The sequence below is a fragment of the Mugil cephalus genome, chromosome 9 (genome assembly GCF_022458985.1).
Source record: "Mugil cephalus isolate CIBA_MC_2020 chromosome 9, CIBA_Mcephalus_1.1, whole genome shotgun sequence".
NCBI classification, from domain to species: domain Eukaryota; kingdom Metazoa; phylum Chordata; class Actinopteri; order Mugiliformes; family Mugilidae; genus Mugil; species Mugil cephalus.
The window spans coordinates 23,481,537-23,494,933 of NC_061778.1; the positions used below are offsets into that span (position 1 = coordinate 23,481,537).

At 43.0% G+C, this 13,397-nt stretch overlaps 1 protein-coding gene across 6 annotated transcripts in view; it reads left to right on the forward strand.

The window, feature by feature from the left end:
- gramd1bb (GRAM domain containing 1Bb) overlaps positions 1 to 13,397 on the forward strand; it is a 109,934-nt gene that overhangs the window by 83,881 nt on the left and 12,656 nt on the right. For 2 of the 6 annotated variants that reach the window (XM_047593811.1, XM_047593812.1), the window contains exons 5-9: positions 172 to 382; positions 6,123 to 6,143; positions 12,084 to 12,168; positions 12,918 to 13,021; positions 13,135 to 13,230. In XM_047593811.1, coding sequence (XP_047449767.1) covers positions 172 to 382; positions 6,123 to 6,143; positions 12,084 to 12,168; positions 12,918 to 13,021; positions 13,135 to 13,230 — 517 coding nt within the window. Of the gene's footprint in view, positions 1 to 171; positions 383 to 2,583; positions 2,605 to 4,202; positions 4,227 to 6,122; positions 6,144 to 6,721; positions 6,746 to 12,083; positions 12,169 to 12,917; positions 13,022 to 13,134; positions 13,231 to 13,397 lie in introns of all 6 variants that reach the window. The other 4 variants (XM_047593807.1, XM_047593808.1, XM_047593810.1 and 1 more) reach the window with 4 other exon arrangements.

The window sequence follows — 13,397 nt, forward strand, 5'->3', positions numbered from 1 at the left end:
AAGTCCGTTAAGCCTAAGTGATGTAAGTCGAAAACAGTTTGTGTTGCGCTGTTCCACACTGATCCGGTTTATATCTGGTGTCTTAGCCTTTGCCATCTGAATACATGACAGTAGAATGAATACATGAATGATTTCCTCCTACCTCTTTCTTTATCTCTGTGTTTTTTTTAGCACTGCCAGTAACTCAAACAAGAGCACACCGGCCTGCTCACCAGTCCTGCGTAAACGCTCGCGCTCTCCAACACCACAGAGCCAGGAGGGTGAGAACATGGTGGAGAAGGGATCAGACCACTCCTCTGATAAGTCCCCCTCCACGCCCGAGCAGGTTGTCCAGAGAACATACTCCCTTCAGTCAGCACGGAGCGGGGGAAAGAACTCCAAGGTGAGTGGCCGGGGGTTGCTCCCTTTTACCTGTTACCGGTGGACATCTCCCTGCGTCTGATAAGAACGAGTGGAAGCCTCACAGTTTGAGATGTCGTGCACTTTCACCCCAACACATTTAGGATGCAAGTCTCAGCATTTGGAGCCCCACTGTCACATAAAGCTCTGTGACTGTGATCACATGGACAAACTGAGGGAAACCCTTCTGATTAGAGCTTCCAATTTAACTGTTTACATGGACGCTAAATAAAATGATGTGTTAAGGAACATGCGAGAGTGTAGTTTCTAGTTTTCTTCTACGTGCCCACAATTGTTCTGTCTGGTGTTGAGTGTGGAATCTTCCAGAAATAGACTAAATATAACTGAATTGATTCAATAGAACACAATGACCAAGATGAGACGAACTGACGCTTCCTAAATTGATTCTGACTGCGTTTTGGGTTGGTTTGTTTTTCAGGAGAACTGAACAACTTGTTTGTTTTTTGTTGTGGTTTTTTTGCTGCTTCCATTTTGTTTCTGTCCCCTCCCCTTCGACACTGACATTTACCCCACATTGGGCAAACATGCACAAAAAGACTATATTTATACCCTCCGTAGAGAGGCCACCTGACCACACATTTACATGGCTGCCAGGTGCTAATATTTCCTCATTCAGTGGATAATCAACTGGTTTAATCCAATTGACGTGAAGCTTTTTCGTTCTGACTGGGCCGTTATCTGATTATCATAGCTGAACACTTGCCTGGCTATCAGAATTTAAGTATGGGGTGTAAGGGAAAAACAGTCCTGCAACCAATCGGAGCACAAATTCAACTCCACGGTGCTCACATGACATGTGCGACTGCGCCACTGTTACTAGCGTCCATGTAAACAAAGGCAGTTAAGAGAGATTCTCAACAGGCCCAAATAAATCTTCCCTAACATTTTCACCAAATAGCTCTTGTGAAAGGCTTCACCCTGGGACACGAGGTGCTTGTTTCACAGACATGTAATAAGATTAAAATGGTCAGAATAAAGCCTCTGAAACTTGTTAAAACTAGTTAAAAACAAAAAGCGATGACTGGACATTTAGACACTTTAATGCAAATCCGTGAAAGACGATATGAATTTGAAGATGCATGTTAAGGCTTGTTTGTGTCTAACAGGAGTATACAGTCCTAAAAGGAAGTGGAAGCAAATCGATACAATAGCAGTAATATGGGGTTAGCAGCCATTTCTTTGAATTTATTCCTGTCATACTGCAGGCAGCATTAGCATCAGCATCAGCCCTCATGTCACACCACATTTTATATCATCTGAATAATCTGTCCTGACTCTGTGACTGTCATGATGATATGTGAACTCATGTATGCAGCCATTCATTAACCGTGAGCGCATAAATATGTCAGAGTTGGCCCCGCTTCTTCTTTTATTTATTTATTTTTTTTAACTGACATACGTGTTTTGATTGGTTATTGACTTGGTGTGTGACTAATGAACTGTAACTATCACTCTTTCCTCTCTGGAGAGATCACACTCCATTCCAGCCTTTTCATTTTTACATACCATTTGCCCCACAGTCTCACATTTCCCCCTGCTATGTGAAACAATGTAAAGGCCCATTAATCGACCTGAGCTGTGATTTTCTTTTTTTTTTTTTTACCTGGCTAACTTTAAATGTCTGACACTATGAAGTCAAGCATAGAAATGAGTCATATTGACAAAAAGTAGCTAAGTATTTACTCGGCATTCTCTCGATTGAAGGTAGATATGTAACATCTGTAAGGTTAAAGGTTTATTTGACAAATCACAAAAACATCTAAGGCGATAAATGACTGTATATTGTATTGTATCTCATCTGCATTTCCCTTCAGGAGTGAGCTCACAGATGATTTCAGGGTATTTCTTTGAAGTAGCATGTAGCTCCCGTTAGACAGAGCCCATGCCGCTCCCTCCTTTATTTACCTTCTCATTCTGTCCTCATCTGCCTCTTCTGATTTGTCTCTTTTCTAAGTTCTTTTCATGTCTCCACAACAACAGTGTGCACGCCCTGTCACTTTGCTGCAGCTGCTGCTACATGCCATATGATAATGTGTGCCATCTGATAATGACTGTTCAGCTCTTCTGTTGGTACTTTCAGCTGTTTCTTCTTACAGTTTATTTCTTTTCATTTTGAGTTTTTCTATCTGATTTTTCTTTGTTCTTCTCCTGATTGCATGCTAGTCTCACAAGCGACTTTCCAAAGTAAGCATTACTCTTTTTTTTTTCTGTTCTTCAAATATTGCTGTGCCCACCTTCCCTCTGCAACACCTCCCGTCTTGTGAGCTGCTCTGTGGAAATGTCCCGACCCCTTTCGGAATGCCCCGAAACCCAGCCTGCCTCCGTGCACACTGCAACCGGTGCAAGCCCCATCCGCACCCGCAATCATAGGCAGATGAACTTTTCGTGCAACCAACAGCCCCACACCACCTTACTCACTTCCTTTCCTTTTCCTCCACTTCCCTTTCCTTTCTTTACCTTTCTGGCGATATGAAATGTAGCAATTTCCTGTCCAATATTTGTATTAATCTTGGTATACAAACAGAATATGAATGTCACATTGGGATATCCTCCCTCTTTGCTTTTAACTATGTATGAAAGAAGCACAATGAAACACACACGGGCACATAATGGCAACGGGGTGAAGAGGATTAGGGTGAATATTCCAGGAATTAAAATAAATGTTTCCCGCACAAATCCGCAATAAAATAAATAGTTCCTATAGTGCTGCTGCCTTCAAATGGAGATTGTAAGGTTGGGGTTACGACATGGGAAGTCTTGTACACAGAAATGCAAAGGCATAATGAAATGGTAAGACTGTTGGGAATATCACAGCTTTCCTGAAAGACATATAATGGCATTAAAAAGGCAAAGCAACTAAATGGCATTCTATTAACTCACCATCAGCCTATGCCCTTTCTGAAAGCCACACATCATATGGTCTGTTCTCTTGCACACGGTGAACGCGCCCCTACTTGAAGGCAGCATTAGTCTGTTTTTTCTTCCTTTTCTCCCTGCCTACACCTGGGTCCTGCACCTGCCTTTGCAAACTTCTCTCCTTGTCACACAGTGGTAATGTGTCATAATTGCCCCGCTATATGGAGACAGCACCCTCTCTACTGCCGCGTGAGACAATTCCTTCTGCCCTCTCCTCTGCAGACTAGTGTCTCGTTTTAGTGCATCGCCTGTGGCGTCACTTCATCCGTCTAATTTTGCCATTGTCAGACTCCATCCCACTTTTTTGTTGATCTTGTAGGCTCAGTGTTTAGGGAGTTAAAAAGCTCTGTTGTGTCTAAATTGAATAGAACAAGGCAGAAATCGTCACAGTGAAATCCGAGCTGTCAGTGAACGGGCGGTTGATGTAGAGAGACTTTCTGTGTTCACGCACATACACAGAAACTAATTGATTGCATCATTGCTCTTCTCCAAACCACGGTCCAAACCTTCCCCCCACCCATGTTCCAACCCTCCCCACCCCCCACATCGACCCCTGTGGTCAGCACTGGTCACATGGCCCCTGATGACATGAGGTCATCACCCTAACCTTAATGCAGTCGAGATCTGTGCCTCTCTGCAAGAATGGATAATGAATGAATATATGATAGAACCATAATCAATCAGGCTTCTTGTGCAACACACCAGCTAGATGGAGAGTCAGCTTTAGCAGCGGCGTTTACATACCTCAGGGTTGGACTTGGAGCCACAAACTCTACGGACCGTCTATCTCATTTTCCATTTCTTTCTTTGTTCATGTTGCTCACTGCTTTGGTTAACATTTTGTTTTCTCTTTAATTTTCTTTCAGTATGACAGACTAAACCTGATTAAAGTAAGCATTTCTTCTTGTTTCCATTTGACCCATTGACAACCCCTTTGACAAAAAAAAAAAAAAAAAAAGAAGAACGCCCCTCCACTTCCTGTGTAGGCGTACCACTGTAGTGTCCCCTCTGAGAGCTTCAGTCCCTCCTGTCCTATCCCAAGCTTCCCCTCCCCTCAATTAAAGGATTAAGAGACAAGGCTTAATAGTGTTTTTTATTACAATAATATTTATTTATAATTTTGAAGATTCTGACAAATTTCAAAGCAAAGATGTGACTCGAAATTTGGTCTTCAGAAATTATTTTTTTGAGCCATGTGTCTAACAAAAAACACATTTTTATAATCCACATCTTCTAATGTGGTGAGATTTACACCAAATTAGACAGTTTAGAAGCAAACAGACTCTATTTTAATCATTAATCATTTAATCATTAAGTCTCTCTCTGGCTCTGTCTCCGTCTCTCTGCTGCTGCCTTTACATACCTCTAATCTATACAATCGCAATAACTCATCTTTCCTTGCATAAACAGCACCACTATGTATCTCACCGTCCGTACTGGCATACAGTCACACACAAGTCAAGCACAACATGCGCACCTTATCCAGACAGCGGCATCGGAGCAATTCCACTCTCATGTCTCTGTCACCTTCAAATCAGATTAGCCCACATTAGGCCGGCTATCGTCACAGCCAGGCCTCGGGCCTGCCTCTGCGGCTCGCTGCTCCGCACACGGCAGATAACCACCAAACCCTGTCAGGCACAGAGAAAACTCAGCTGACTCCAGGGGAAAGTGATGCTGGCTTTTTGAAAGGACAGATTTACAATAAGCAATGCTTCATTAATAGCTTGCATGTGCATTTTACGGCCATCTGATTATCTGAAAGGTCCAAAATAGAAAACATTCCACTATGTTACCATAATCAACATGCAGTGATGTTAAGTAGTCGTCTGGCTGTAAAAGATCTAACCATAACTCATCGTAAAAATACCTCTAAAGTATTAGGAAACTAAGATTTGTTGGTCATTTATTCGTAATTTCTTGAAATTCTAAGGCTTTTGTTTATCACACCTCTGTGGTCAGACACATGCTCTGTATGTTTTAATTATTTACTCCCTTTATTCCCCTTCTTCTGCCCTCAAATACCCTCTTCCTTGTTTGGCCCTCTGAATGATCACCTGCATGTTTCCTCTCTGGGACCTCTTCTCTTAGACTTTTATAGTGGAAAGTGTTTTTATGTGCCTGGAAAATGTTTCCATGTTATAGACCTGATTAAGATGTATCTCTGCTGCCCTCTGCTGTTACAAAACTGTAACATGATTAGAATCAGTTTAATATGTTCATTTCCACATCTCTCAATAAACTCAGGGACAATTAACTAATTCCTGTCGCTAAAAATCAGATGGTTGTAAAATGTTGTTCAAAACTCATCTCCATAAATGTATCTGAATGACTTTTGAGGGCAGAAACATGTTCTTAATGTAGCACTTGTACTTTTACAGCCTACTGAATGCGCTAGTTCAGTACACGGCAGGTTTGGAGTGAGATTACTTCCAGTTCCACCAACACAAGAAGCTGATTTATTTTGAAAGGTCTCCCCAGTTTCCTCTTGCATAAGTGAACTGGAAGAGAATTTCACCTTGCCTGCATTTACCCCATCACTGCCAAGGTTTAATATAGAACATGATAATTTAATATTGTGGAGGACTTCCTGTAAGTTCTGTGAGGAAAGGGCGAGAGGCACACGATGACTTTCTCTCCGGCTCTAACTTGTTAGGAGGAGGATGGTCATGTTGCACACCCTCTGTATTACTGTATTGGGCTACAAGCCTGCTGTAATATTGATTCATGGTTAATTCACAGAGTTAAATACATCCTGTTTTTTCTTTCTTTTTCTCTTTCCACAGAAAAGCCAAAGCTGGTATAACGTAAGTCACACCTCATTTTAATATCCAAATCAGTACGTGTTGGTGAATGTGTGAGAGCGTCCTGTGTGTGAACATCATATCAAATGTAAAGGTCACTGTCCTCGACACTGTTTATTAACCCACTGCCGCAGACAGCCGGTCACCCGAGCAGGGATTTTAAAAGAGCAACAGGTGGTTGTTCTAACACCAGGAGAATGGAAAGACTACATTACGCTTAATGAAATATTTTGCCCAAAGATTCTTCTTGTCTGTATGGACACACACCCTACAGACTCAGTAAAGCCAAAGTATTGTAGTTTTGTTTTTTCACCACAGGGTGGTGATGTAACACAATTTCTTGCACCATCATCGTTCATCTATTCAGACTCTTTCACTGAAGTGTTGCTGCTTGTGTAGGTTGAACCCACATGCTGAGCAGGAGGAATGAGAGCGTTGGACAGTGTTGAACTAATCCACAGTTTCCCTAGAAATGTGTTTCTTGGACGTTTTCCCGTTTCGTGTTGTTTTAGTTTTTATGTTGTGTTTTTTCTTTCTTTTTTTTTATTCCCTGTGTGTACACTCTTCCCCTTTCTCCCCAGCATGAAAGACAACACATCCTGAGAGTAAGCATGACTCGTATTCTTGTGCAACCCTGGATTTCTTTCTTCCTCTCTTGCACTCAGAGTGGTGGGATTTTAACATGCCTCCATCCTGTTTCTCATTCCATGTATGTGTCGCAGCGTTGTTACCACCTCACCGCAAAGCCGCACTTTAAAAGGCAGTTATGTAGTAATAATAATAAACATAAACAAGTTTATGTCATATTGAGTAAAGAATGACTCTCTACTCGTGGTAATAACAGTAAGAGCGTTCTGGATTTATATTTTACAAGTTGCTAAGGTGTGGTCGAAAGGCTGTCACCACATAAGCGTCTATTTTCGGTGTGCAGCAGGTGGTAACAACTGCGCCGAACTCCTCCCTGTACTAAACAAATCAACAAGCCATCGCAGGGGCCTCTGGATGAGCCATGGGAATGGAGCATGGTGCTTTAGTCTGTGGCTTGCTTCTCTGTTTCATGTGTCCTGGTAAACATGGACACCGTTTTTGGAGTTTGCCATTGCAATAAGAAGACGACACAGAAAGCACCTTGCATGCAGTGCAAATGGAGAACTGCTGTTAAAGGAAAAGCCGGTCCAAAACAAAAAGCAGACAGCTTCTTAAATACTTCCCCAATCAGCCATAATAAAGCCCTCTCATTTCCTCTGCTGACCTGCTATTTGGAACGGATCCTAAGAAGTAATAACCTACAGCTGATGTTGCTTTGACTGCACTGATAACGTTTAACTGATGAAGTACAGCTGGCTATGAGCACAATATACAAAAAGACAGCAGGACCATCTACTAATACACTACCAAGTATTTTTGCTTAAAGGATAAATCTGTTCTATGTTTTACTGTCAGCAACTTCTAGTTAAAGACCAAAACCAACAATGGGTTGATCGTACTAATCATTTCCTAATTCTCATTTCTTTTTGCCTTAGGCCTGCGCTGACGCAAAATGGACATATGCTGATCATGAACTGTTAACCCGGTGTCAGTAATGGGAAATAAAGGATCAGAACTACTCTGATTTTCTGTGAGATTGCACCACCTTTGCTGTGTGGACGTAAAAGAGGCATCACATGAGTGTAGCGCCATGATAAATACTAAACCACAGAGAAGTCAGCAAACTGACGTTGGCTCACATGATTCATTACGTGAGTCATATGCAGCCCATAGATATAGAACAGTAGTTTTGCAGACGGATACAAAACACATGTTCTAAAGCCACAATGTTATTATGTCTGCTTTTGGCATAATAGAATAATAAATATTTAATTAAGCAGGTCTCTGTATTAGAACAATATATAATACATTGGCCCATGTAGGGAATAGTTGGTCAAACTACTTACTCACGTCTCTAAATGTATATGTTAGGCTTAAATAACATAAAATAAAGCTAAGACTAGATGTCAATCATAGATATAAAATGTGTTTGAAACATGTCACAGTGTGGTATCACATTATCATTACAGTACATTGATTGAGTGAGTAATATACAGGTGCAGCTCGTTGACGGCTCTCAGATCTGGTCCCCAGCAACATGGCGGCAATCTGATATTATAGTGCAAAAAATCTGACCTGTGGGAGTGTGGCCTCTTTTTCAACCTTTAAATACTAACTAGGAACGAATGGCTGAATGTCACCAAAAGTCAGTGCAGAAAAGTCAAATAGAAATGAGAAACTAACACATTGATGGTTTTGGCCTGCTAGTGTTTTTTTTATTATTATTGTCAGTACAACTTGTAGACTAGCACTAATCTTGTCCTTTCTGCTGTCTCTGACATAGTTCTCTGTGATTAAAAGAAACATAAGCGATTGTAATATGACACTAAATGGCTCTTGAAAATATATGTTAATGTCTACATGTGTAGAGCTGGTTATGTAAATTAGGGTTGTGTTCCTGATGCCTCCTATACTAATCTTTACACAAACCATCATGCTAAAGCTCATTCAGTCAATGAAATATGTCCAATAGTTGCGTAATTAATTTGACTCTATGTGCAGGTGTGGTCTGTTTTATACACCTGCATGTCAGATAGTGTGCGTTTAAGTGCACCTCTATATGGCGGTGATGACCTCCCATGGCACTGAAATCAGAGTGATTATAATCCTATCCTGTCTTAGTGTGAGCCCGCTGGAGAAATGCACATTTGTCTTGCTTCCACAGCAGCCCTATACAAAGCTCTTGTTTATCCGCTTTGCATTAGCGCAAATTTGCTTTGGTAACCGGGAAGTTAGCAACAAAGGTGAATCTGTACTTTACACAGCGAGCAAACTTCAGTATGCATCTACGCAGACAGGGTGCGTGACACCTTCCTCGTTTTGATCTATACACGCACGTCGGCGGATTTTTCCATCAAATGATATACAGCCTAATAGAATATTTGGTTATGATTAATAGGATGAACGCCCACTAAAACCCCGCCCTGGTTTACGGTACCAGTCTCTTCCATCCCCTACTGTTTGTCCAGCAGGTTAATGGTTAACCAGATCAATACACGCTGTGTATCTGCAGTCCTGCCTCATCCCAAGTCGCGCACTGTCACCTGAGCTCTGGACGCTGCATCACTCACAACGGCCTCTTTCTTTGCTTGATGTATTGGGGAAATTGAACGAGCGGAAATAAAGGATCTCCCTCAGCCAGGACACCAGAAGCAAATCCGAGGGTTAAAACCCGATTCATCCTAAGTTTCATCCGCACGATCTAAAGGCATTCACACAGCGGGGGAAGGCCTTTTCAAAGCACTGGTTTCCAAGAAGCCTGTGACAGGAGAATATTTTCCAAGACTCATCTATTTTCCCTGCTACAGATCGTCTCCTCAGCGTCTGCTCAAAGGGAGGACTGGGAACTGAGGAAAGGTGGAACCCGTGGCTGAATTCCAGAGCGCAGATTCTGGCTACACGTCTGCTTCATCCAGCAAGAGTCAATGAAATCCAAGCTTTACTAACACTGTTGTTTTTGTCTCTCCTTTTTTGTTTTGCTAATCTCCACTCAGACCTCCATAGCTAAGCCCACATTCTTGACTGCTGGAACATTTTTAGGTAGGAGCGGTGGGAGGACGTGCACATGAATTGTTTTTCAAGGCCTGCTAAAATAGGCGCTGTGCAGTTTCTCGCATGCTAGGAGTAACACAGAGTGATCCAGTATCAGGAGTACATGAGTGACCTCAATACCGAGGGCAGGAAGAAGGGAGGGAGCGCTTTCATACATTCACTGCCTTTAAGTCATCGGCAGTCTGCTCTTTAACGTGGACTCCAGAAGCTTTCCGTACACAAAGCAGTTGAAACAGATACGCGAAATATTATTCACAGCGCCATTGCTGTGCGCCATTGTCTGGCCGCTTCACTTTGAGCTCTGGTTTGCGACCTAGATCAGAGACTGTCAAAGCTGATGGTGTTGTTTTGCAAGCGGAGGTAACTGGAGGTTATTCTCACATCTGTTCTCCATAACTCAATCATTTGCTCAGACAGCAAGACGGACTCAACACTTAGTTTAAAAAAAAAAAAAAAGAATTCTTCTACCCTGCTCTGTTTCCTTTCCTCTCAGCTTCTCTTCTCCTTCCAGCCACATCTTTGTTTGTATTAGTCCACCTCTCCACAAAGTAAACTCGCCTCATTCTTTGCTGGTCGTAAACAGAGTAATTACAAGGCGCTCAGATCTGGACAGCAGCACACATACACTCTGCTCACACACTTACTAGGAGGAGCAAGCAGGGGGGGGAGAAAAAAAAAAGGAAAAGGCGCTTGCCATGATAATAAAGGACTTGTTGGCCGGGGTTACTAGAGGGCAACAGCCATAACTTCTCTCCCTGTGTGTGTGTGAGAGGAAGCGAGAGAGCGCCAGGGAACGACAGAGCGAGACAAGGATCATGTGGCTGGAGTGCGCCGTGTCCGCTGCTCAACGCTGAAAGGGAAGAGCACCCAAAACAGGGGGGTGGATACCGCCGCGTCTGAAGCCACTGTACTCACCATCTGTCTTCTCGTATTCTTCACAACCTACTGTAACTGACAAGTCCTCCAAACGTCAGAGGAGCCCACTGGGGCACGCTTTGGAAAGTTTGCTTCCATCCAGGCGCAACGAGGGATGAATATGGAGCTGGATGAGGACTGTGCGATGGCGGACTGGGAGGCCGTGCTGGAGCTGGATGAGGCGCTGGCGGGGTGGCTTCTGCAGGGTCCGGCCAGAGGGGAGTGGGGTTGGCAGTGGGGCTGGGCTTCCTCGGACCTTCAGGACCCCGAGTGGGACAATGAGGAGCTCCCTGCTGTAAGTTGACCTCCACTTGCACGGCCGGAGAGCCACAAGGAGGGCGATGACAACAACACGAAGAGCTATAAGCTATTTGAATTCACAGGCCTGTTGTTTGGACTGATCATCAGATTAATGTCAGTGAATCCATTTAGCAACAGTGTAGGAGTGTGTTTGGACACATGGTGGTAGTATACGTGCGGTTCATATCAGAGATGTCACTTGCATGCTTTCAGGGGTTACTCAAAGGCAAGTTGCAGCAGAAAGATACACTCCCAAAACAGTGCTCCAGCACTTCAGCTCCTTCTATTCCGCAAAGAAAGGAGGCACATGTGACTTTTTTTTACGTGAACGTGCTGTTCTCCTCTCGCCAGTATTTCCAGCGTGCCCCCTGTTACTGTATTGGCAGCTATTGTTTCCTGACACTTTCCTGTTGAAGGAAAGCATCTGGCACAGACAGTGAGAGCCCCTCGCTTTGGCACACATCGGGAGGTTTTTATACGTCGCGGGCTCGCTCTGCAAATAATCACGTCCAAGCCAAAGAAAAAAGTGGGCTCGTGTTAAGGAAGGATATTCTTCCCAGAGTTCCCAAAGAATTCGCTTGACCACGATAACCAAAGCAACTGCGCGCGGGTTTGTTTACAGTCGAGGTTTCAGCAGTTGCTCAACCCCCTTTTCACTTATCAAGAGACACATTGTCAGAGACATGGCGCTTTATATTTCTAGCGTGATAATGTAACTCATTTTCCGAATTATAAATCCCCATTACAGCAGCATGTGTATTGAATGACCTGCACTGGGCTGTTTTGTACAGACTGCGCTTTAAATGGCTCTGTTATCCAAGTGTCACTAATGATGCACTCTCACAGATAGCTGCCATTCACTATATTCCCATTTCTAGCGCCTGTCAAAACCCCCCACAGAGCGAAAGCCGTTGTGGTAATTTTAGTAAACCAGATCGAACCTGTGGGTGGTTTTAACAAGGTTATCTTACATATCCATGGATACAAGTAAACCAGGCTGCGTGGCAGTGAGTGACCCGGCATGAAGACACGAGCGTGTGTTTTGGGGGAGAGTTTCAGTGTTCCTCACTCTGCCCCCTGTGACTGCAGGTGCTGAGCCCGACATACAAGCAGCGAAATGAGGACTTTAGGAAACTCTTCAAGCAGCTCCCCGACACAGAGAGGCTCATTGTGGGTGAGTGGACGCCACAGACACACTGGGGCCATCTGAGGGCTGGCAGGGCTCGGCCAGCTTGTTAGCAATTAGAAAATGATTAATCCTCACTGGGCAGAGAGGAGACGACACGCAAATATTCCTACCCTCTGACATCATGTCATCATTGTGCAGATTTTGTTGATTAACTAAGAGAAATCCTGTTTGCAGATATTTTCCTCTGCTCACATTTCCTGTGAGGAGATCTTGATAATGAACTTTCCCATCACGCTAAACTGCACACCCCACTCTCCCATAAACACATGATGTCACAAGTTCAGTTGACATAAATACTGTTATTGTCTAAAATGCCTGAATCTTAAATGTGTCCGCTTGTGGTTTAATGATGAGGAGTTCACATCTAAGAAAACAGTGCATATATAAGTGGAGTATTTTTCTCAGATTTCTTATCATTTAGTGTTAATTTATATACTTTCTATCTATCTGTTGTCTCTCTGTCTGGCTGTCACGTTCTCAAGCAATGTATCTGTTTACCGAACTGTCTCTAATGTTATCTCTATCTGTCTGTCTGTGTATATCCACCTGTCAGTCTGTATATCAGTTATTCTGTCTCTATTTATCTCTCTATCTATCAAACTATCTATCAATTTATCTACCTTTCCTATTTCTCTGTACATCCTGTCTCTATTTATCCAGCTGTCTTTGCACGTTGCCATGTCTGTTACGATTTGCAATTTTTTTTCTGACTTTGTTCCTTGTTTGTGCTGCAGACTACTCCTGTGCTCTTCAACGGGACATCCTCCTGCAGGGACGACTCTACCTCTCTGAGAACTGGATCTGTTTCTATAGCAACATCTTCCGTTGGGAAACCCTGGTATTAATGTTAAATCTGCTTTTTTTTTCTTTTCCTTTTTTTTTTATTGCCAGTATTTACCCATGTGGTACATGTCTGTGTATTTATCTATATTTCTGTGCATTTTTGTGTAGCTGACGGTGCGGCTAAAGGACATCTGCTCAATGACAAAAGAAAAGACTGCCCGTCTCATTCCCAATGCCATCCAGGTCTGCACAGACAATGAGAAGGTAAAAGATACAGAATCCAGGAGTGATACTTTTCATTTCACATGACAGTTTTTAACATCAAATCATCTTTATATAAAGAGCCACATCTGGAGGTGTAAAGTGTATGTTGTCACAGGGAGATTAGTGATTTAACGTTTATCACCAGTAGAGGGGGCTTGTTCCTGTCA